This window comes from Trachurus japonicus, chromosome 20 (genome assembly GCF_045865225.1).
Source record: "Trachurus japonicus isolate A0001 chromosome 20, Traja_1.0".
Lineage (NCBI taxonomy): Eukaryota > Metazoa > Chordata > Actinopteri > Carangiformes > Carangidae > Trachurus > Trachurus japonicus.
Window position 1 is genome coordinate 27203719 of NC_140926.1, and position 26114 is coordinate 27229832.

Below are 26114 nucleotides of genomic sequence, written 5' to 3' on the forward strand. Positions count from 1 at the left end.
GGTCACAGCCTCTCACCGCGGAATGTGATGGTCTCTGGGCCAAAGCAGGTTGGGAACACCGGCCCCACCGGTGGTCGCGGTCCTTCTGTGGTATGGGTCGGTGGTGCCGGTCTGCTTTGGCCCAGAGACCATCACATTTTACCGCGGGAGGACCTTGGGGAGGACACGGTGTTGCTGGAGATGAAGACCGGGCGGGACTGTCGGCTGAGAGCTTCCTGTTTCGGCTCCGAGCTGCTGGAGCCTCACGGGTGAGAGCAGAGCAGCTGCTGCATCCACATGCAGAACTCCGTTTGCAAAAGAAATATTGTTTTATTGTTGACAACAATAGTACAGCCATAGTCAGTGACCCCCCCTTCGTGGCCCAATTGTTGAAAAACGCGCCTCATGGGGGCCAAAACGTGTGCTAAAGTGCCCTCAAGGGGGCCAAAACGCGTGCTAAAGTGCCCTCATGGGGGCCAAAACGCGTGCTAAAGTGCCCTCATGGGGGCCAAAACGTGTGCTAAAGTGCCCTCATGGGGGCCAAAACGCGTGCTAAAGTGCCCTCTTCAGTGGTGAGGACACGCTATACTGTATGTGCCCTTATTTTTCCTTTTCGCCCCTGCCCTTCAAAAAGTCTGTGCACACCACTGGCCATAGTATTTGCATGTAAAATTTGTATTTGCACCACGCAAATCATGTTTATGTTTTGATTTTGTGTTTTGGCCTGTTGTGACCACCACGCTCTCTCCCAATCACAGGGTCAGTGGCATTTAGGCACCCAGGTTGCTAGTTACCACTGAGCTGCAGCTAGGGCTGGGAAATTAAACAATATTCAATTGAGATCGCCATAAAATTTTGATTGATTTCGATGCTAGGCTATGGTCATATTTCCTCGATATCACACGGCAGATATAAAGACACCAGACAACTGTCAGTCTGCTGTCTGTGGCTCCATGTAGGACATGTAGGCCTGTTGTGCGCATATATAGTTTGTTTGAGCTGCAGCAGCTGCAGCTGCAGCTAAAATGAAGAATTATAAATTGAAAGTTGGAAAAGAGGCAGGGAATGAGTGGAAATGGAGCCGAAGGCAACTAAAGTAATAGTGAGTGTGTGGAGCGGTTCATGAAATAAGTCCGGCCCAGTCAGTTCGCCTGTCTTGGGTCGTCATGTGTAAAGAAGCATTGCACCACAGACTTAGAGAAGTGGGTTTTTTTGGGGGAGGTGGAGGGTTCAGTGCCCCGTAGAGCAGCAGCTCAGCTGGCTCCAACAGCATCATCAGTCGGCTGTGAGGAGCAGTGTGGAATGTGGAGACCTGATGATATGACAGTAAGAAAGTTGAGGAGAAAACTCAGGGGCCGTTTACACAAAGACGCTTACGAGTAAAGACGATAAAATATTTTATCGGAAGTGCCTTTCGTTTATATGGTGACGGCGTTTTTGGGGCTTGAAGACGCAAAAATCTCAAACCACCCCTGAAAGTGGAAAAGTTGAATACGCTCCAGCGCAGCGTCTCCGCCTAAACAGGCCAAGACGCAAAACTGGCTCAGATCTGCTGTTCTGCTCACGTCAAGTCGGCGTGTTGACGTTAAGTCGGCGTGTTGACGTCACGATACAAACAAACATGTCGGATTACATCCACCCTTCAGACCTGCAGGCTACTTTGGCCGCAATAACTACAATTATACAACAGTTAGTTCCGACAGGTCCCAACCGAGCAATTTGATTGGACAAGAGACGTTCCATGAGTGCTGATATACAGTATAACAGCACTGGGACTTTTCACAGACATAATCACTCCGCTGTTCAGCTGGACAGCAGGAGCTAAGTCAGAGCCAGGCTCCCCATACAGGAGCTGCCCCATCTCTCTGCTGCTACTACAGTTAGGAACGGACCTGAACATTAAAACCTGGACCTGACCTGGTCCGTCTAATTGGAGATAAATCTCTACTAAACCCGGCTGGAAAAAAATCGCCGCGGGGCAACTACGTTTTGACGGCGATGTGTTTTGATATTAGCGTTAGCTGTTGTTAGCCACATAGCTCAGCTACTTAGCTTCAACTGTGTTTATAATGATTACACAGCGGGTAAACAAATGTAATACGGTATCGATAACGTCTCTGTGTCTTCACGCCGGTCCTGTTGCTCCGGTGCTGATCAGACACGGGCTCAGAACCAGAACCAACACTGGAAGCAGCTCGGTGGAAAAGCTTGTAGCTAGTAGCAAGCTAGTATGAAATGTTTATGTGTTGCCTGGCAACAGCCTTGTCTCCCTTCCAGTTGCGGAACTATTTCTGTTGGCGGAGCCAAATAAATGATTAAAGGCCCCATGCTGTGCACTTTTCTCTGGGTTTATTTACCTGATGATATCCCTAATAATATGTATCATTGGTTTTGCGTACCTGTGATCTGCTTAATATCGTTTATATTGCCCCTTTCTGTTGCCTCTTTCTGGAGCTCTAGCAGGCACAGGTCATTTGTCCAATCAGAAGAGAGAATGAGAACTTCTCCTCTGATTGGCTGACTGTTTTTGAGTGGCATGTGGTTGGGCCAATCACAGGCAAGTAACTGAAACCTAAGCTGCATTCATAAAAATTGAAAAAAAACAACTGGTCACGGTGGGCGGAGTTACCTTGTGTGTGACATCACAGAAAGGAGGAAGTGCTATCCGCTCGTCTCAAAGAGACGGTTCCTACAAATGGGCGGTGTGTGTTTCTCCGTTTATGACCAGTTTGATGCATGAGGCAGTATATACGTGGCCCAGAGACCTCCCCAAGCACAAAAAAATTACCAAAATCACATTTTTCATGCCATGGGGCCTTTAAATAAACAAACAAATCATAATCTCTTGTAGTTTATTACTGTTCTAAAATGCGCTCGTAGCACTGTTGTATAAAAGCAATATCACACTCGAGGTCGTGCTGTTGTAGCTGTAGCCATGTTTTCCTTTTCTGAGTGAGAGATGTTAATGCTGTCCGAGGTTGAAGATAGAACCAGCGGAGACATCAAGGCTTGCGACGAGGAAAGATCAGGAGTCGATGTGTGTCCGTTAACACATGGCGATTGGCCATTCACGCGGCTTTGTTCTTGGTTTCGGCCAATCAGCTTATAAGCACATGGCTAATTATCAGCTTTCAACCAATCGCACTGTTTTAATGTGTGTGTGAAAGTTATTTTCTTTAGTTCATTTTCGTTTCTTTTGGATTTTTTTTACAACAATGTATCTATATAATATTGTTTTCGTTTCATTTCGTTATAAAAATCAATCCCTTTTCTTTGAAACAATGAGATTGAGCAGCTAAAAACCAGACCAGTTCAACTGTAGCGATTTTCATAACACTATCGCTCCGGATCAGAGGTACTAAGATGCTGATTATTAACTCAATAAACTCAACCATGACTTGTCTTATTGTTAATCTTAACGCACATGTATAAAGGGCAGAGTCAAGGCAGCAGATAAATCACAAAACATCAACGCGTCCGTGAGCACAGCGCACCTCATTTTCTCCTGTGAAGAAGAAGAGAAAAAAAAAACCCCATGGTCCGACCTGACTCAGTTATTTAATGTTTAGGTTTATTTAGAAGAAGTCTGATTATGACTGCTGCTCTGGATCAGATTATTTGCTCATAATTCGGGTTATTTTCAAACAGTGGCCAAACAACAGATCAATTAATTATTATAGACTATATTTTCCATTTTTGCTAAGCGGTTTGTTCTGAATTAAATAAAAGCCTGTCCCATACAGCCGCGTGTGTTACGCCGTGTTTTGTTGATGCTATCATCTTTGCCTTGCGCAGATGATCCTTCATAATTAAAAATAAAAAGTCCAGGCCGGCTGCATGGCTGACGGTGTCACCACTCTCATTATCACTGGCTGTTTGTGTTGTCTGTCAAAAAATGGATGAATGAAACCTATCGACTTTGTATCGGCCGCGTCTTCTATCGAGGGAAAGTTATTTATCCTATGTTTTATCGCCCAGCCCCAAAGTGACACAGACCCGTTCATTCACAAGAAATCATCCAGCTGCACTCTCAAACAAGGTGCGGAGTGAGAAATCTGCGGCACTACTGCACAGTACTGTAGTTGGCTCATTTTAAAAACACATTTTGGAGATGACGAGACAGATGACCAAAAAAAGAGAGTGAGACGTGGGCTATAGTCTACTGTAGCTGCCGTCGTTACATTTTGTCATTGAAAAACTAGGCTACTATATTATTTACTGTCTGCAGCTAGTTCTCCTTTCATCCTCTTGTATTCTGTATCATGAACAGCGCCACTCCTAATCGCGGCTACATTGTGTGACTGTCAGCATTGTCCCCAAAACGTCTGAGCAGTATTTAGTACGGTGCTGCCACCTAGAGGAAAACAGTTGTGGTGAAAAGACACGCGTTCACGCGATCCTGCATTGCAGGAAAAACCCCGCAATTTTGAACCAGTAACATCTGTATTATACACCTTAACTTTCTTGCTTAAATATCTTGTATTGTCTTGTGTTTTTCTTTGTGTGTGTGCTTTCTCTGAACTGAAGGAATGTGTGAACTGATGCTCTGCTTCATGGGTTCCATATCCTGCCTAGAAGCAATTTGGTTTGTTGGAAAGTTGATGATTGTTTTGTTTAGCCTAAAGGCTGAAACCTTAGGTCAAGGGCATCTTCTTCCGTTGACCTATGGTAGCCCAAAAGTTATCGATTTGGTCAAGAGGTTAAATGCCAGAAAGTAAATGATCCAGATCAAGGTAGTCTTTGTTGATTAGTTGCATTCCTTAGTTTGGAGAAGGTGGAGTGTTTGGAGTTAAAAACATATATAAGGTCAGAGCTTTGGGCCAGTAGAAAGAGATCTCATATTGGACCAGAGATGCTCCAGGATTCGGCATTTTTGTACACTGATCTTCTTCTTGATTAATAAACTTCTTTTTTGAATACAATTGAAGACGTGTCAGCGGTGATCCCTTCTTTTCATCAACACATCAATATACCACAATTTTGGCGTCACGAACTTGGACGTGTTTGTGGCTCTTCAGTTTTTCTTCAGCTTTGACCAGCCGGCTCCTGCATCGATCTGGGCTTCTGGGAAGTGTGAGTTTTTCACAATATTGTGTGCTGGTTTGTTTGTTGGAGCTGTTGTCTGTTTGCTGTTGGGTCACACCGTTAAAGAATCTTTGTGTGGGTGATTGTTGCTTTGATGGTTGGAAGTTGATTATCGTTTTAAATTTTTCTAAATTTGAGGTTTTTTGGTTTTTGTTTGCGCTGCAGGCAACGCAAAAAGGGGGAAATAAGGAATTTGGGGTAAAATAGGCTTACAGATGAAAGAAGAAGAGTAAATAAGAGAATGAAGAAATAGGAAAAGAAGAGAAGAAGAAATAAGAGTAAAAAGCTTGAATTAGTAACATGAGTTGAACTAAAAAGCAGCAAAAATTGGTGATGGCATCTGTGATCTACTCAGTTAGACATGTGTATAGAAATGATACAGTGCAAGAGTTAGATATAGTTTCCTTTAACTACTAAACTAAAGAGTTATGTAGAGGAGCCTGTACACCTAAATAGTAAGTCATGTGTTTTTGGTCGCTATGTGAAAATTGGTTTTAAAAGGAATTGGATTAAAGGAAAATAAAATAAGAGTAAAGAAAGAAGAGAACTCCTTGGCCAAGGGGGGGATTTGGAAATTTTAGAAGTAATAAATTATAAGGAATAAGAATAAGGAAAAATAAATAGAAGTTAAGTAAAGGATTAAAAGAGGACAATAAAGAGTAAGTCTAAATGATGAAGAGAAGATAAAAGAAGAAAGTAAAAATGAAGTTAGAAGGGGGTAATAAAGAGTTAGAAAGAAAGTAGCTTTAATACTTATGTGATCACTTGTTTTGTGTTTGTTTGTTAAATCCCCATTTTTGTGTGTGTGTGAAGACCGGTTTTCTTTTGTGAATAAAGTTTATGTATGAGTAATTGATATGATTGAGTGTATGTTGAATAAGGTATAAGAGTGAATAAAGTATAAGAATAAGAAGTTTGAGTAAGTTATAATATGTTATATTATATATAGAATTATATATTCTTTAAGTGTTAAATATGAGCCTGAGAAGGAGGTTTATGAACCTTTAAAGGACGTTTAATAAGAAATAAAATTAAGAATCTTCTAAGGGGACTTTGTGATTAACTTGCTATGAGCCTCTATTTACAGTAAGAGAGACTTTTGGAAAATAAATCCGTAAGAAACTTATGAACCCTGGAAGAAGAACTTTTTTTGTGTGGTGGAGAATTTTTTGATAAAGCCTGATTAATTTTGGGGAGAAAACACTTATTTAAAGTGAGAATGTATTTATGAAAATTATAACGTTCTAAAGTTATAATACAGAATTTTTGAAAGAAAGGAAAAACTTGCAGTTGGAATGTGTTTTGTGTATCTAGTGATTTTATAAAACATTGAACTATTTGTCTGTCTTCCCTACATGGAGCGAGAGTTCAAGGAGGAGACCAGAGTTTAAGAGGTGTGTCTAGAGACGGACAGAGGACAGCTGCCTTGCATCACGAGGATTGAGGCTTGCAGACGACAGCGCATGCATCTGGATCCAGTGATTAAGGCCAGTGTGATTTTATCCACAAACTCTTTGTAATAGAATACCTGCATTTAAATGAAAGTGTGTATATTTGGTTGCACATTTAATTTGATTTGTAGTTTGGATTAACAGAGTGCATTCATTTGCTCACATACGTAAAACCTAAAATCTAAAAGTTATTTAGAAGGAAGACTTGGCAACTGACTGATTAATCAAGGTTAACTGATGTTGAGCTCTTGTAATTTGATAGATCTGATAAGACTTTGAATCCTTTGAAGTTATTTGTTTCATCTTTCTGTTGCTGACCTTGGCAAAACAGAGGTTATAAATTAATTAATTAATAAAAATAAACTAAATAAGTTAAAGTTAAGCACAAGAATAAATGGGAGCCATGACAATGATAAAATAGATGTAAACAATCCAGAAGTACATACTCCTGTTGAACTAGAAGAATAATCCTAAATTATTAATCAAAATAATACAGTTGTTGGTGTCCACATGAAGTGATCGAAATAATAAAAAGGTGAAAAATATAAAGAGAAGAGACAAATAGAGTTTGATATTCTCCAGTTGCTTGAAAAGAGCTAGGGTCAAAAATGGATGAAGGTTATGGGAAAGTTGTAGAGAAAGTTGTAGAGGAAGTAGAAAAGAATGTTAAGAAAGTAGAAATGTTGATGGCAGAGATTGATATACTCCTCTCACATTTGGTCCCAGTACAGAGACCCTCACCTTATGAGAAGGGGGAGGAGTTTAGGGAAATGTATCCTCAGCTCCCAGTAATTAGTCAGGAGGAGGTCGAAGATCAGAGTGATGAGGAAAAAGCTGTGGGAGGATATGATTCAGCAGTTAGAAGGTTATTGGCTAGTGCAGAAAGAAGAAGAGGTGGAGTAGAGAGGGAGAAGGATTTAAGAGAAGAAAGTAAAAGGGAAAGCAAAGATGAAAATGAGAATAGGGATAGTAATGGAGATTTGGGGAAAGAGAGTCCTTCAGTTTCAAGAGGGCTTGCCAAGAGTAAACAGCTACAATCACAGTTAAATCAGTTTCAGTATCAGGCACCACAGCCTTTATCAATGGTTCCTGTTGCTTATAACTCACAGCCGACCTTTGGTCTGCAGCAGCAGGCATGGAGAGGAAGAGGTCGAGGAAATGTAGGGAGAGCAAGAGGAGACTTTAATCTAAATTTTCAACAAGTTCCTGAAGTGTGTTATATCTGTGGATTGGTTGGTCATTTGGCTCATGCATGTAACAAAGTAGGAGGAGGAAATTTCAGAGGGAATTTCAGAGGAATCCCAAGAGGCTTTAGAGGTCAGCTAATGACATTCCGAGGACTGGTGAATCCCTTCAGGTGCCCGCAGCTAGGATTTTAGGGATGCTCAGAAAATCTGAAAGGGAGGTGTCAGTTGGTACCTCTTACAAAATCAATTGAGCTCTGCTACAAAAAAAAAAAAAAAAAAAAAACTGCAATACCTATACTGGTATCAGGAGCCTATACATATCTGTACTTTTGGGAAGAGATGCTTTGTGTTCTGTGATGACACTAGCATTAAAACCAGTTAATTTGTTCTCCTTCTATGTCTCAACTGTCCATTGCATTGGCTGGCATATTATCAAAACAAGATGTAAACATTTAGGAAGTGTAGGGTAAAATATCAACATCAGGATAAGGACATATTTTGACTTATACTTGTCTGAATGAGGTTAATGTTGCAGTGTTGAACAGCCACTCCTAAACACTCATGTGTTGTATTGTTTTGATTTTTGTTGGTAGTAATGAAACCTCGTAGAATTCACAAGTTGTAGTTTAGCATTTATTGACCAAACTGACCTGCATCAGATGCTAAAGTAAAGAAAGTAAAATTGCACTGCTTTGGCAGTAACATGTAGTATGAGCAGAAATTTGTCTGTCATTCTCCATCTTTTCCTTCATATAGTTAAGAATTATTGTTATTGCCATAGTGCAATAAAATGAAACGTAGGCCTGCATAAGAAATCTTTCTAGTATGTTGTGGTTTTATGTTTAAACTCATTGTGTTGGGTAAATGTTGATTAGTTGGTTTACTGTTGGGAAAAAAAGAAGAATATCTTATCCTATAAGTCTCACTCAATTATCCACAAAACTGGCTTTCTCATAATAAAATGAAACAGGACAGAACATGACATGGTAAAAAAAATTATGCGTCTCCAGTGTAAGTGTGGGATTCACTACTCACTCAGGTCAACAGTCCAATTTGAGCCAAAGTGTGAGGCTGCTGCCTCTTAAAGTTCCAGTGTAAAATGTATGATCAAATAATACAAGGAAAAATTAGAAATTTAGCAAGCTTACTACACTTATTGCAGTAACATACAGTATATTCAAAGAGCTTAATTTACACAGTATGAAGTTGTATGGTTACCTTAGAAAGTTGAGATAATTACAAACAGGAAGCTGTTCTTGAAATAAAGAAATAGTTGTGGTTAGGCAGAGGTGACACTTAAGATTCTATTGGTCTTTGGAGAATCATGAAGGAGTGATAATAGTGCTCTCAGACCTTTTAGGTCTGACGATTCAAGAAGCACATGGGTTGGCCCATGTTGCAAGGGGGGAGGTTATAGTATGAATTTTATTTGCTTAAATAGACTGATTGGGTTATAACCAGGTGGATGCTCAGTCACTTGCCAAGTTAACCAAGTTTTGTCAAAAAATTGCAAGGTTTTTGCCAAGTTTTTGTCTAGAGAAGCCATATATGAGGGCTTCTAGATTGAATATTCTTGGATAATGGATGAGAGTCTGTGGATAAGATTTTTTAAAAATTGATTTTGTAACAATAGGGATTTAAGTGTGATGTGTTTATGTGCGTTTGATGTTTTAATTTGTATTTGTTGTTTGTTGCAAAAGATACTGCTGATACAACCATAAGAGTGATTCTTCAGGGACTCTGAGTTTCTGAAAAGATGTATCTGATTGTGGACAATGAGGAATGGACTGAATGTGAACTGATGAAGTCTACAATGGGAACTGGACGCTGTGAAGGAGCTGCAGTGTCTTGATAATGTGATTTTATGTTGTTATGTTTCCATGTATGTAAGTTTGTTGTTGTCCATGATATGTTTTTGCTAGTATGTGGATATATTGTAGCCTCAGATGTTTTCTTTTCCTTTTGACGTTTAGGGAGAGTAATGATAGGCAGGGATAGGTCCAATGGAGGATCCGATGGGTTGACCAGCCTGAAATTGGATACTGTTTTGATTTTATTTGTCTGAGGTTTTCATATGTATCTGCTGAATTATTTCATATAAGTTTTAAGAATTTCTTCTTTTCTAATTGGTTTGGAGTGCTAAACAGTGGTTGCCTAAGGCAGAGGGACCGTGAGAGAATTTCCTGTCTTGATTGTTTGATGGAAACTGTAAGGAAGATTGGCTGCCTGGCAGGTTTTCGCTCTCACACTCCACAAATTGTTTTATTGCTAATGATTGTTCTGTTATAAGCATTACATATAAGTATCTGTTAGTTTCATTAGGATAATCATTAACGTTTGGGTTATCTTTTATGTGTCGAGACTCTGCGAGCCTCGAAGGGGGGAAATATGTAGTGTATTATACACCTTAACTTTCTTGCTTAAATATCTTGTATTGTCTTGTGTTTTTCTTTGTGTGTGTGCTTTCTCTGAACTGAAGGAATGTGTGAACTGATGCTCTGCTTCATGGGTTCCATATCCTGCCTAGAAGCAATTTGGTTTGTTGGAAAGTTGATGATTGTTTTGTTTAGCCTAAAGGCTGAAACCTTAGGTCAAGGGCATCTTCTTCCGTTGACCTATGGTTAAAAAGTTATCGATTTGGTCAAGAGGTTAAATGCCAGAAAGTAAATGATCCAGATCAAGGTAGTCTTTGTTGATTAGTTGCATTCCTTAGTTTGGAGAAGGTGGAGTGTTTGGAGTTAGAAACATATATAAGGTCAGAGCTTTGGGCCAGTAGAGAGAGATCTCATATTGGACCAGAGATGCTCCAGGATTCGGCATTTTTGTACACTGATCTTCTTCTTGATTAATAAACTTCTTTTTTGAATACAATTGAAGACGTGTCAGCGGTGATCCCTTCTTTTCATCAACACATCAATATACCACATAGGGTTTGCTGAGAAGCACCATTGGGACAATAATTAGCCACAACCAAACATCCAGACTGGTCAGTCTATTAGGACACCACCAGTGTGTTAAAAATAATGTGCTTACAGTAAATTGACTCAGGCTATTTCCATGACATGAGTCAGTCAGAGGAGAGTGCAGTGAATCTGAATCTGATAAACGCTCAGTGTTTCTGATTGGTTGCTTTCTGTTTTAATTAGCAGAAAGACAATATCAGCTTATCAGAGGGCAGCACGGTGGACCTGAGGAAGCCTGGAGAGGAAGAGGATGAGTACTCAGAGATGGCTGAAGAGGCCATGGACCCTGACAACTGCTTCCCAGACGGTAAGCATGCATACAGACACACACATAGGAAGCAGTGCAATAAGTAAATACAATCCTTGTACTGTAACCCTGCAGTCACATTTTATTTTCACTAACTGTGAATCACCTGTCCAAATACTTTTACATGGAGATTTATGCTCCTGGACTGACTAACGCAGGTAAAATGCTAACAGCTTGTTTTCTTCCTGACTTCGCCTTTTTGCACAGAGATTTTCTTAGGCTCAGTTTACACAGGCATGTTCAATATGCAGAGAAACCACAGAGACGGAAATGCTAGGAGGTATGATGATAATCACTGGACTCACAACATCCCAGTTCCATCTGTGACGTATTTTGTTTTAAAGAAAAATAACTTGAAGCACTAGAAAACATTTACATTGGGCTCTATGCAGACAGTAAGCATCTGTGCATTTCACCCAAATGAGATGAGTCCTACAAATCATCCAATTCAGTTTCTTTAATTCTTTAACCAATTTAATTCAATTTTTTTTTTTTTTTCAGTTTTTTCAGTTAAAGTATATCCACGTTATTTTGTGGCTTGAAACCCTTATGCATTCTTGTTACAGAAAATCAGAAAAGACTAGGACTGCTTAGTTTTGTATAAATGAATTAAAAATGTATATAAATTAATGAAAATATTATTTTCATTTCTCAACTAGTCAAATTGTATTCATTTATTGAGATTAAGATTGTTTTTGTTTTATTGAATTTTAAAAATCAGTTGATAAAAATAATATTCTCGGTTGAATTATTCTGGATCTGGTCAGCTCTGTATTTTTTCATTATATTCTAATTTGCTGAAACACAAAATTTTCCAAGTTGCATCACAGTGCGTAATCAGGCTGGTGGTTGAAATCCTCTGGGACCCTGCAGTCACATGATACTTCACCAACCGTGAGCCACTTGCCCCAATACTTTCACACAGAGATTAATGATCTTATAATGGCTAACCCAGGTGAAATGCTAACCCTGTTTCCTTCCTGACTCAGCCTGTTTGCTCATGTATCACAGATCGGTCTTGAACTCAGCTCAGCACGGCTAGCATCTTCACTACACAGAAACATACAGCAGCTGGAGTGGACTAAGTGCTTTTTGTGTTAAAGGTGTTCAGAAATGGCCGTTTGTCCTGTTTGTCGCGCCTCCTTCTACGAGTTTCCACGAGTTGCCGCACGAGTTCACCCGAGGAAGGAAAACAAATTTGATTGGTCATTGGTCGAGCAGGCGGGATACTCAATGTTTGGGGCGAGACCAAGCTCGGTGTGTGTGTGTCTCAGACGTTTGATTGACGGATCCAATATCAGTGGCTGGTGAATTGTGAGCAGGCTGACGTATAATCCGTGTGCCTGCATTATCCGATGCGAAAAAAAATACCACACTTTAATCCCGGATTTACTTGAAAATAGCATTTTGCACAAAGTTTGGCCTACATCGTCTGATAGATGAGTTATTACACTGATTTTATGACCCAGAGTGGAATCAAATTCACCGTTTTAAGTGAATTTAGTGGATTTTCTTCCATAAAAGACATAAAAAATATACTATAAATGATTTGGTAATGGTTTATTTCAACCAGTTACTCTTTCTAAAAAATATGTTGATCTTCCTCTGGCCTCTCAAAAATAGAGGAGGGCCAACCTCCTCTGACTCTATGGACCAGCCTCCACTACATGTGCATTGGACTTAGAAAGTAAAATAGTTGATCACCATTGTGTGTGTGTGTGTGTGTGTGTGCGTGTGCGCGCGCATGTCTGTGTGTGTGACAGACTTGATGGCCAACTGCACAACACAGAGCAAGAGCAGAACAGTCAGATTTGAGCTCGGCGCAGCTCTCTTAACAACAGCCAAAAAAAGAGAACCGTACCTCTTAGAATGTGGTAAAGACTGACTGGTTCAAAAAACCTTCCTGAGCGTTCTGATGTGCATTAAATGTTTGTAGGGCAAATACTTTTCTCAACCTGGCTAGTTAGAAAAGGGGGTCCTTTTAGGGCTGGGCGATATGGCAAAAAACTTTATCACGATATGTTTTTCCATATTGATCGATTCTCTATATGTATTTTTTGCTGACGCTGCCAGTGCGCTGACAGAGAGAGAGAGAGAGAGACTGTCGGCGCATACTGTGAGCGGCGTTGACTCCGCGCGCACTGTCCACGGACTTTTGCGGTTTCATAGGCAAGCGTACAGTGTCACATTTAAAACAGGTCGAGGTCCTCATCTGCCTCGAGTGCGCGCGGACATCCACGGAGTCAAATACGTATGTGGGGGCCTGAGCATAGCGCATGTTCTTCACACTGTACATGAGCAAACAGACATGTTACCGCAGAATAAACGTCACAAGCAGCTCCGTGTTTCCTCCACTTTCTGACCGTGGTGTCATCAAGTCGCTCTGAAGCCACACTGCCAGGCTTCTTTTCATGATGAGCCGGGACAGACGAACTGACGCGCCACATGTTCACCATCGCTTCAGTTGCCATCGGCTCCACCTCCACTCGTTTCCTCCCTCTTTTACAACTTTCACTTATCCCAGCTTGGGATCAATAAAGTATATCCATCTATCTCATCCTTCCTCCCTTTAGCTGCAGCTGCACAACAAACTCTGCATGCTCACGACACGAGACGGAGTATCAGACGGAAGTGTGACCGGCTGCTGTCGCGCTTCTTACTTTCATGTGATATCGAGGAATAGGACCATAGCTTATTATCGAAATCGATCAAAAATTTACCACGATCCCGTATCGAGATCGTTATATCGCCCAGCCCTAGGTCCTTTCTCCTTTTCTCAAAAAATCAGCTCCTACTTTTGTATTGTAGTCAATGAGGCACTGGAGCGGGTCTAGCTGCACAAAGAGGCTCACTGAGACAATTCTGTAAGTCTGTCTGCTGTTTTGAGCACTTCATATGAGACAGGACAAGTGTGCCTACAAGCGTGGAAAAAAATCATGTGTTTAGAGTTTGATTTGTGGCCGTGCTGACAGTTTAGCCAGAAAAATTCTAGAATTTTTTTTTGGTCTCCCTTTATAAAGCAATAGAAAACTATCCAAAACAAATACTATAGAAACAAATACTCAAGGCAGAGGTAGACAAATGTAAAACCTCATACGTTAAAAACATAACAGAGAGAAGACCAGATATCAGTGATGATCCTGGTTTTAAAACCAGCATTTGGGCCATTTCCTGTAAGAGGCGCTCTGGAGTGTGTGCCAAGCAGCAGATGTATTAGCTTTGACTCATTTAGAAGATTGATGTGACCATCGCAACTGTCCCAACATGCCACCCAGTTCTCCCTGATTCAGCAGAGTCCTTCACAGCAGGAAGACGTTTGTCACCGGCTGGACTCAGATCAGCTGCTGGAGCACTGACAGACAAGGGGTGAAACATGAACAAAAGGAAGAGAGATGAGAAAACTGCCATAAAGATGGGAAGAACTGCAATGAAGGAGAAGGCATAAACAAAGAAGACAAAGAAAAATGCACAAGAACGTAGGTCATAGGAAGGAAGAGGTGAAGGGAGGAGAAAAGGAAGAAAATCAAGAATGATGAGGGATAATTTAAAGCACAGTAAGAATAGAGGATGGAAAACAGAGAAAAAAGGTGCAGAAGAATGAAATAACAGGGAAGAAAAAATGAAGGACAAAGTGGATAAGAATGTTTAGGAAAGAGGAGAACTGGAGATCTGCAAGATGTGGGATCATGAGAGAGAAATTAAATGAAAGAAGAGATGACCTGTTGACCTTGCTGTTATCAAAAGATTTTGCATACAGCAACATATTTGGACGTGCTATGTGCTGTTGCCACCTGCCCTCCCTCCTGACTCACACCAGACCATTACGCTGACACAGCACCCTAACTGTGTATGTGTGTAGGAATAGTGATTCCCATTAATCGACCAGCTGTTGCAAAAGTAGGGCAGAATGACTAACCACAGTAGACAGATTCCAGCTGTGTGTGCATGTGTGTGTATGAGAGAGAGAGTTTGTACTACAGTGAAAAAGAGGTCATCTGGATGTCTAAGTTCCAGAATAAGGTTGAGCTTCATCATTAGGGCTGGTAATCAAAACTTAAGTGGTTTGATGCTTGAACTACAGTGAATAATGATAAAGCATCTCTTTAAAGACTACTGCTGTATGCAGCCCCTCAACCAAGCAGGAACCCCCAGACCAAAATAGATTTGATTGTTCAAGGCTGCTGCATACAGAGCCATAGAGAAACATACACAGACCTTCCTTTCCTTATTCATCGCTGAATGGGAAAACATGATTTTCTTTAAGAAAGTTAACATTTTGTTTTTAAAACAAATCTTGCCTGCCACAGCTTAAAGCAACACTATATAGTTTTCTTTTCTTAACAAACCCTCTTTGCGTTTCTTCGGCACAGTCTCAGTCAACAAATTTGCGTACTGCGGGGACTGCGGGGATGCTGTATCTGGGATCTGGCCCTCATTATTGGACAAACTGATTAATACAGGTGTGTCTGAGTTGTCACAATAGTCAGACACACCTGGATTAATCAGTTTGTCCAATAATGTAAGACAGGAAATAAAGGAGCTGCCTTAAATTCAGGAAGTAGTGGAGCTGCGCATAGAGCCCATTAATCCACTGGATCATGGGCAGCACACACACACACATATTATAGGTGTGTGATGGGCCCTGTAGCGATTTGTGTTTATTAATCTAAACAGAGCGCGAGAGAGATGAACACACATGCTGTCATTGTATGCATCGGATCAAATGTCATTCTGTCCCTTCGTCCATCCAGCTCTCTGTCCACACTCTCCATGGCGGAAACGATTACCACGCGCAAAACCCTCATTTGAATACTGCGGTTTGCACGTGTTGTCATTTAGCGGGTTACTCTTAGTAGATCACCTGTTTTGCGTGCACTAAACACACACGCAATATTTTAGCGGGCGCAAACAATGTAACGCCCGCTATCTGGGATCTTAGTAGATCCGGGCCTGAGAGCGCTAAAAGCACGTTTGGTGGACAAAGCCAGACAATCCAGAAGGGCATGCAGATCATCAGTCTAGTGCCACAGGAAAGGGGAGATTATCTGTGACACACATATTCAGCAAATACGTCTTTCCTTGCACCTTTTGAATTAAATTTGTTTATTTCAGTCATACAACACCAATATCAAAATCAACAATTTTGCGTGAACAATTTAGCCAGCACATATTATACACACTTGCAACCATACACACACACACACATAAAAGAAAATATCATACAGTGACCGAAAAGGGAATAGGCTGAAGCCCAAGGCTTATATTTGCCTATCCTTTACACTCTATGAAATTAGATTACCTATACATCAACAGTACAAAATAATAAGATGAAAGTAATCATCACTGTATTTTATATTTTTTCATTCATTTACATTTCAAGGCTTTCTTAAAACTCAAAGAACTCATCACTGAGCTTATTCCACATTTTAACTCCCAAGATTGAAACACATATTAATGAATGAAATGAACTCCCTTCATGCTTCCCAAGTTCTCAGTTATAAGTCTTGAATTCCTGATCATTATCATTAGAATATATTGTGGTTTGAGAGGGCATTTTTTGGCCTCCATATAGTTGCTGAATTGACATCGTTTTTGATTTTCAAGAGGAAATGAAAAGGTTGGTTAACCTTGCATGTGTGCAGCGACAAAACACTTTTTATACTCACTTCCCATGTTGTCATATCCAGTCTAATGTACCTTGACCTTTTCTTGTGCCTCTGCAGTTTCCAGTATGTGCTACAAATGTCAAAACAGTGTGCAGTACATGACACAGTGCTACCAGACATGTCAGGTGTGTGGTGTCATCACTGGATTAGAAGCTGACCTTAAACTGTGGAGCTGCATTTAGTTGTTCAGCTTCTTTTAGAGCAAAAATCACCAGATTCGAGCTTTTCTCACAATACAGCCCATACGTGTGTGTGTGTGTGTGTGTGTGTGTGCGTGTGTGCGTGCGTGCGTGCGTGCGTGGCAATGCTCCCCTGGCGCTAATTATTCATCACACAAGACGAAAGGTCAGTCAGATTTGAAAATCTCAGCAAGCAGCACTAACAAGTCAGAGAATGGCAACATAAAGAAGGGGACAGCTCTCCATTCCGACACCCCTCCACTTCGACACCCCGCTGTTCCGAAATAGCCCCACTTCGAAACACCGCTACTCCGACACCCTCCCCCCCGCAGCTGTCCAAGGTGCTGAACCGCGTGACGTTGTTTACATTCTGCTTTGTGGCTTGTCTGTGAAACGTGCGCTGCTCAGGGACTGGGCAGATCTGTCCCACTTGCTTTCTCCCCGACTCCGTTGTTGGAGATCTCCCACACAGTAATAGAAATACACTTTTTTTCTTTTTCTCCCCCCCTGCGCCGCTCGAGCACGGCTGAAGCCGGCTTGAGCTCACACGGGCGCGAGGCTGCTGCAGCCACCGCTCGTGCTGACAGCTGACTGAGGGAGATGCTTTGGTTGGGCTTAGGCAATGAAGAAAGGAGTTGGTTAAGTTTAGTAAAAAAGACCAGGTAGAGGCTAGACAGGCTAGAAGCATAATGAACGTTATATGTCATTAATATGAAGTATTTGCTTGTTTTGCAGTTAATTATGCACATGATCCGTTTGACCCCAAAAAGGAAAAAAGGATCAATGCGCACTGCGCGCTGGGGGTTTCCCCCAATAGCCTTTTCGGAGTAGCGGGGTCTTTAGAAAAAATAGAAAACCCCGCTATTACGATGAATGGAAGTCTATTGTCGGAAAGGCGGGGCTTCGGAAAGGCGGGGTGTAACCCATAAAGAAACACAATGAAGGTCATCGGTTTAGTTTTATATTTCCTGCTTTTAGCTGATTTAGTCAAACCCAACAATGCATCTTCCAGCCATGATTAAAAGTTAGAAATTAAATGTTTCACCCTCCACTGTTTGGTCTCCACAGGAACGGATACAAGAGGGACACAAAGAGCCACTGAGGATGTTGAATTTTTAACCCAAGGATCACAGTGCTGTCACTGTGCACTTATAGTTCCCTGTATCTAGGTGTCTTTACCAGCTGCACAACTGGGCCAAAAAACATCGAAACATAGGGCGTATTCACACCAGGAAAGTCTGATAGTTCACTTGCTTTGGTGCGGACAAAACATTTTTTTACTTGGTGCGGTTTGTATTCACATCTCCCCAAAAAGTCCGCACCAGAGGAAAAGTCAGTTTCAAGTGGACCAAACGAGCCTGGTGTGAATACGCCCATAGAAACTGACATGTGACCACTACCACTCCCTGTCATCCACACAGAGAGATTCACTCACTGAGTCACAGTTACTCATTATTTCACTCTTATCTCCATGCAGACACAAGCACGTGCACTCACAGACACACAGACAGGCACCCACACACACACAAATAAATACACTTACACACACCCATACCCTGATATTCACCCATGTACCCTGCAGTTACAGATAAAGTATATCATCAACTCACATAAATCCAAAAAATCTAATTTTAAAAAGCTTACATGCAAATATAAAAATGCAATATAGAAATTGTATTCACACACGCGCACACACACACACACACACACACACACACACACACTGTCTGTGCTGACAGCAAGCATTAGATTATCTGCCCCATTAGTCCTCCAAATGCCAACTTATTGGTTAATGTTGTGATGCTGCACAACACATGATTTGTGTGTGTGTGTGTGTGTGTGTGTGAGTGAGAGAGAGAGAGAGAGAGAGAGAGATTCAGTCAAAGAAACGACCCAAGTGTTAGAACACAGGTTCCTCCTGGACTCTACAGACATACAACACTCACACAGATACACATACCTCGGATTAAACATCACAATTCACAGGAAATTTCAATCTGGCCACCAATGATCTGAGAGACACAGGCAGAAGAGCTTTCTGGTCCATTAAAAAAATCATCAAACATTGATATCCCTGTCAGAATCTGGCTCAGAATATTTCAATCCATAATTGAACCCAGCCTGCACACAGATATTTGTAAAACCATTCTTAAAGTCCACATGAACACCCCCAATAACGGATGCAAAGCTGAATTAGGTCAATTTCCCCTTTTAATTCGGATCCAAAAAAAGAGTGATAAAATTCTACCAACACCTCAAGGCCAGCGAGCCCAACTCCTGCCACTACAAAGCCCTCCACCGAGCACCGAGACCACCCTCACACAATCCGGCCCCACCAAATTATAGAAAATCAAAAAGACAATATCTACAAAAAACCCAAAGCAAACTGCAATGCTATTTGGCCCTAAAAAGAGAATACTCCATGGCAGATTACTTGAGTTCAGTAACACACAGTGACACATACACACACATCAGAACACAGACATACACATAAAGAAAAGTTATGTAATTTACTGCTTCTAAAGCAGTGGACCTGGTTCTACCTGCAAACTGATATTATACTGTTATTGTTCTATAATGTTTACCATACACACACACACACACACACACACACCTTCCTTTTTATTTAGGCTATTTATTTATTTTTATTTTTATTTATTAATTCATTTTCTATGTATTGTAATTCTGTTGTCTTAATGCTTTGGCAATTGTAAATCAGTCATGTCGATAAAGCTTGTTGCAATCGAATTGAAATTGAGAGAGAGAGATAGAGAGAGAGAAGCAGTTTTCATGTCACTGGAAGGTCTCAGGTGAGACACTTGCAGGAGGTCCACTGCTAAGATTTCCTTAAAGGGATAGTTCAACATTTTGGCAAATTGGCCCATTGCCATAATCCCTATAGTCATAGCAGTAGGTCTGTTACCTTCAATTGTCGGTGCAAGCTATTTTTAGAACAGCGGAGCAGAGCCGCGAGCTGCTCAAAGCTACGCTACGGAGGCTCATGGGATTTCTTGGTTTCCCTCATCAAACTCATCAAATACACAATCCAACAACTCCACAACGCTCTGGTGGACAAGTTGTAACCTGCACATTCAGATAATAGATAATAACGGAATGTTACGAGACAAAGTTGTTTTAGAGGTAAATTCATGCAAAACCACTGATGCGCGTTGCCTTCAGGGACAGTTTTCCAAGCAGTGTCTGCATTTACCTCAAAAACAACTCTGTCTCGTAACGTTCCGTCATTATCTCATAGCATGGTGTAGAGCTGTGCAATATGGACAAAATGTTATATCCCGATATAGGTAATTTTACATCCCCATAACGATATATCCCGATATAGTATTTTCTCCTAAATCATATAGTATGTACAGGGTTGTTCCTGCATAGATCAGTGGCGTAGGCAGAATTTTGATTTTGGGTGGGCCAGTGCAAAATTGGATGGGCCATCTTTTCTCAGAAGGACAGTAGTGCATTCCATATAGCGCACATCACTGTTAACCATTTTATTGCACAACTTTTTTCTCTTTTTTTTTCTAACTTGCTCTTGACACAATATTTGATACATACAGATGAAATGATCTTTCCTGCCACTATGATGATAAACTGTATTTAACTGTACCTATGTAAACAATAAAACTCAGTAACTAATCACACAGGCAGCTCCATGCTGTCCCTGTGTGAGGTTCAGGGACAGGTCAGGACAGTCTGAGGACAGACAGCGCTGAGGTTGAACTTTACTTCAAACTTTATTTATTTGTATAGCACCTTTCATACATAAAAATGCAACACAAAGTGCTTTACAGTGTTGAAAGTGTTGAAGTCCTATAAAAATGAAATGCAGCTGTGACTGTGACTGTAGCTATGTCTTGACCACATGTCAGCTGATCAGCTGTAGGAAACTCCGCTCCACCGCGAGGAGCGCTTTTTTTTTTTTTTTTTTTTAATTAAGCTCCGGTAGCGACCGGCTAATAGATACAGGAGGAGGATAGGCTACTGTAAACCAGCGCAGATCCGCTGTATTTATCAAAGCATCACCGTGCTGAAGCACCGGGTCTGTTTGAGCTGCGTTCATGAAGTTAGAGGCTATTCAAACTCTTCAGGCAGTGATCAGTTATCAGTGTCTGCAGCTTTTTGACTCGTTACTCACTGGTCTCTGTGTTTTAGCGGTCGTGCTACATGGCTGAGTCAGGTAACATTGTCTCTTGCACCGCTGCACCAACGTTAAACAGAGATCCGCTACATGTCTGTCGGCCTTGTTTGTTTATATTTCACAGAACAACTCCCATTGAAAACGATCGCTTAACTGCAGTTAATTTAATTTAATCAATTAATTTTTTCTTCTTATGAAACGTGGACGGGCGGGCCAGTGATTCATCTGGGCAGCACTGGCCCGGCCAGGCCCACTCCTGCCTACGCGCCTGGCATAGATAATTTGGTGGCGGCTGCCATACTACATATCTCACCGCCACCAGCTCACGAGTGAGTGTTTTGTTTTTTCCTCGGGCTTTTCGTGCATTTATTTTGAAAGGACAGCTGGAGAGAGATGGGAAGGAGGAACAGTCCCTACCGTATTTCGCAGGCTTTTTTTGTGATTGTTGCAGCCTAAAATGCCTGATTTCACGGCCACATTTTGAAAAATATTGCGGTGCATGTTGCGATGTTTTAAGCGCTTTTGTTGATATTAAATTGCGGGAGACAGCGAAAGTTGCAAAAAAAAAGTTGCAGTTTTGTTCTGAATAATTAAAAATCAAAGGAAAATTGAAAATTTTGAAAGGCCCCAAATAATGTGAGGTCCTGTTATACCAGCAATTTTCCACTTGTTAATAAAGGCACAGGAAAATTACATAGAGTTGAAAGTTGTTTTACTTATAATTAAAGTGTCTCTTTGAAACTGGTGGTAAAACAACTGTTTTAAAATGCCAAAAAAACAGTCCAGTCTTGAATAAAAAAGGGAGAGTGGCTACTCAAGTCCAGAGCCAGGGCCTTAGGATGGGGGTAGGGGATCCTGGGCGCTGGCTGCTCCGCTCCGGCCCTTGCGGTGATTGTGCAAAATTGCAAGATCGCATTTATGCTGAAAAGAGTCTCTGTATATCAAAGTAGCGTTCAGTGGTTCAATGTCACATGCACATGTGACAAAGGAGCCCTAAGATCACCCAACAGTTGATATAATGATGTTCAATAAAAGTTAACAGCTGCAAAAGTGTTTATCAAGGTTACCATCAGTACAAGCAGAGGGTGTTTCCTGATACACACGCACATTGATAATAACTGTGCCAAGTGGGCTGATTGAGTGTCGGATTACCGCTCGCTTGTTTTCATTGGATTACTCAACCTGCATATCGGGAAAAGCCTATTAGTAGCCATGGAAACAGAAAGCCAGCGTAATCAGAGCTCTAATTACAGATGTAGACAGACACTGCAATCAGCAGAGTGAAGAGCAGCAGACACACAGCCCATGCTGTTTCCTGTGCGTCTGCCACAGGAAAGCAATATAGACCCCAGTGGGGAGAAATGTATTTACCTCAACTATGAAGTGAAATGAAATATGAAATGAAATATAAAATCGCTGGTGTTTTACTTAAAGCAGAAGTAAGCGATCCGGTGGTTTTGGCTAACTTCCTGTCAGCTGATGGAGTTAGCAGCCCCCGCCCTCGTCCCTACGTCACCACATTCACGCGCATCCCTTGGCTGCACACACAGAGAGGACCGCCCCTTTATGCCGTTCTCTCTCCTCATTGGATAAAGGTTGTAGGATACAAGGAAAGTTTTCTACTCGGCTTACAGCAGAGCAGAGTGACTGACAGACCCGTGTTTCAGACCAAACACTCTATGTAAGTGATTGCTGTCGGAAGATATAACTATTTAAGACTTACGGTATATTAACACAAATATTCCGCTTACTTCTGCTTTAACTGTTGGTCTTGCTTTAGAGACTTGAAATCAGTGTGTACATTAAAGGGATAGTTCAACATTTTGGCAAATTGGCCCATTGCCATAATTGCTGTAGGCATAGCAGTAGGTTTGTTACCTTTAATTGTCGGTGTAAGCTATTTTTAGAACGGCGGAGCAGAGCCGGGAGCTGCTCTGAGCTACGCTACGGAGGCTCATGGGATTTCTTGGTTTCCCTCATCAAACTCATCAAATACACAATCCAACAACTCCGCAACGCTCTGGTGGACAAGTTGTGACCTGCACATTCACCACGCTATGAGATAATAACAGAACGTTACCAGACAGAGTTGTTTTCGAGGGAAATGCAGAGACTGCTTGATGAAAAACTGTCCCTGAAGGCAACGCGCATCAGCGGTTTTGCATGAATTTACCTCTAAAACAACTCTGTCTTATCTCATAGCGTGGTGAATGTGCAGGTCACAACACAACGAACCTACTGCTCTGACTAAAGTGATTATGGCAATGGGCCAATTTTCCAAAATGTTGAACTATCCCTTTAAAGTTGTATGACTCAAATGTGTTGTGGTGACATTTGCTGCACATTATACAACAAGTAGTTCCGACCAAGCAATCTGATTGGTCAATAAGACATTTAGAACGTGCTCAAATCAGCATTACAGCACGGCTGACTCATCACTGAAAATATTACTTCGCCATGTCATGTTGTTTACACATCTCCATGGCAACATGGACTTTTCCCCCTTTTATTTTGAAAAACGTCATTTATTACTCGTGAAAATAAATCACAAACTACACTGACCTCCTGTAGGTTGTTCCTGACAGCTGCCAAAGTCACATTTATAGAGCAATTATTTTATTTATTTTTTGTTAATATATTGTAAACTTCCCCGTTACAGCAGAGAGGATCGTCTCCCTCCCATGTGTGTAACGTTACAAAGTCGGAGAGAGACGAGTTGTGATCGCGGTGAATATGTTTTTTTAAAATATGGCCTGGAGCTGAATATTTCATTGGATAAAACGGAGGTGATTACCTGTATGTTTCTCTCTCTCCCTCTCTCTCGCTTGCGCCTTTTGGGCTTTTAAATAATCTGCAGTAATCGTTTGGCTTTCTCTATCAGCTGTGTCGGCGACACGGCGCTATAACTTCATTTACATGCAGAGTTTGCGGTTGTAGAAGCTACATCTGTGAAAGGAAAAAAACGGCATCTTTGTTATAACTTGAGCGAGTTTGTGCAGTGTTGATTTAGTTGGGGAAAGTCCGAGACCGCGTTAAAACATGAACGTCAGCTCAGAGTTCACTCATCTGGGACTAGAAAATCATTTCTGTTGCTAGGTCGTTACTAAGGTTCGGACTATTTGCTGTAGAGGTGAACTAGGTTCCATTACACATAGGAGTCTACTGACGTGACTGATTGTGTTTCAGTTATTAGTCAGACCCCATTTATTTCCATGGAAACGGGAAGCACACTCGCAAAAAACTTTCAATTTTGAGAGCAAAACGTCCATCAACATGAATATTTATTTAATTATACGCTTTATTTTGTTGGTAATTGTTGTATAATCGCAATATTACCCTCGAGGGTGTGCTTAAACGTAATTTGAGCACTTCGGTGATGCTTGCGGACCTCGGCGCAAGCGCCTCGGTCCTGACCGCATCACCGTCGTGCTCAAATGACGTTAAAGCACACCCTCTCGGGTAATATTGCTTAATTAGAACATTGCAATCAGTTCCTGCCACAACAGAACTGAAACTAAGTCCAGTTGCCTGAGTTAACAACATATTATTTCTTAACCTTGCAAGCTTTATTTTTTCTAATGACCACAATCTGGCTGACAAAAACCTTTATTGATGGGAGTAGGAAAACCAGATCCCAACTTCATCAATGAGTTTTTTTTTTCTTTCTTTTTTTGTTCTCTTCACAAGAAGTTTACACTAGCAAAGTCTATGCACATCAGCATTGCTCTCAAAACCAATCATGCTAAAGTTCAAAGTCAGGATTGTGAGTGAACATCAGGTTGCATTTCATCATCCCAGTTGCCCTTGCAGACAAACTGATTGAATTTGGAATTGTTAGAAACAAGCTAGCCAATCAACATGACAGGTGTTGTCATCAGTAAAAAGATATATAGATAATCATAAACTTTGCAGGTCTATGAATTTTTCAGCCTCTTTTAGCTCCTACAGTAATTTTAGTTTTATAGACAGACAGATAGACAGAGAGACAGACAGACAGACAGACAGACAGACAGACAGACACTCTGTCCACTATATATGTGAACAAAATAAATCTAAATGCTACGAAGTGAAGGCTACAATCTTCAATAAGTGCTGCATTACACACATGCATACAGACACACATATAGGAGAGGGGGAGGATTGTTGTGGAAAGGCAGAAGCTTAGCATCGGTCTAAGGCCGCGTTCAGACTGCCAGCCAAAATCCGATTTTTAGCCCATCCAGATTGGAACCGGATGGCTCTTTTGAAGTCTGAACAGTCACAAATCACATGAAATCCGATTTTTGCAAAACGGATCGAAACCACCTCCGGGAGGTAGTTTCAGATCGCATTTGGACAGATGCGTCTCAGTCTGAACAGCTCCAATTGTTCAGACTGAAGACCTAAGTGCGCATGCACACACACAAACACACACTGAAGCAGAATAGATAGAAAGAAGGATTTGTGCTCTGGGTCATTCACAAACGACAACAAAGCCAGCATGACATGGCCCTGTGTGTAAGGTGTATGTTTGGAGTAGGCCTAGTCATACTATTGAGCCCTGGAGCAAGGCACTGGTTGAGGCACACACCAGCAATATGTTATTTTTACATCATGAAAGAAAGAAAATCATTTGAGAGGAAAATTAAATCCAGTAGGGTCTGTTTTCCACATTTTACAATACCTTAGAAAATATTATAACCACCAAACAAAAACAAATCATGGTTGTGAGTTACCAGAGATCTGCAGCTGACCGTGATTGTGCAATAGTTTTGGTCAGTACTCTCAAAATCAGAGGACTTCAGATTCATCTGGAATGTACTGATGACCTCTCTTTCTATGGCTGTCTTTGTCTTATGCCTAGTGTGTGTAGCTAGGTTCCAGTGTTGTGACATTGACACAACAGTGGGACTCGGGCAGATCTGGTGGAGAGTGAGAAAGACCTGTTACCAGATTGTGGAGCACAGCTGGTTCGAGTCCTTCATCATCTTCATGATCCTCCTCAGCTCTGGAGCACTGGTCAGACACAATACTTTTATACTTTTTACTGTAGTTTCATTTATTTCATTTTCATCAGGATTTTAAATGTACTTAATATACCGCTCTTTTTTATATTTCACTGTTTGATTAATAAATATTGTTTTTTGCTTTAGTTTTCTTTTTCT

General features: G+C 41.2%; 1 protein-coding gene across 4 annotated transcripts in view; it reads left to right on the plus strand.

Moving 5' to 3' along the window:
- The window catches only part of LOC146967037 (sodium channel protein type 5 subunit alpha-like), a 468832-nt gene that overhangs the window by 333180 nt on the left and 109538 nt on the right, over window positions 1-26114 (plus strand). For 3 of the 4 annotated variants that reach the window (XM_085763726.1, XM_085763723.1, XM_085763724.1), the window contains 2 exons: window positions 10849-10972; window positions 25814-25968. In XM_085763726.1, the coding sequence (XP_085619852.1) occupies window positions 10849-10972; window positions 25814-25968 (279 nt within the window). The remainder of the gene's footprint in view (window positions 1-10848; window positions 10973-25813; window positions 25969-26114) is intronic. The other variant, XM_085763725.1, reaches the window with a different exon arrangement.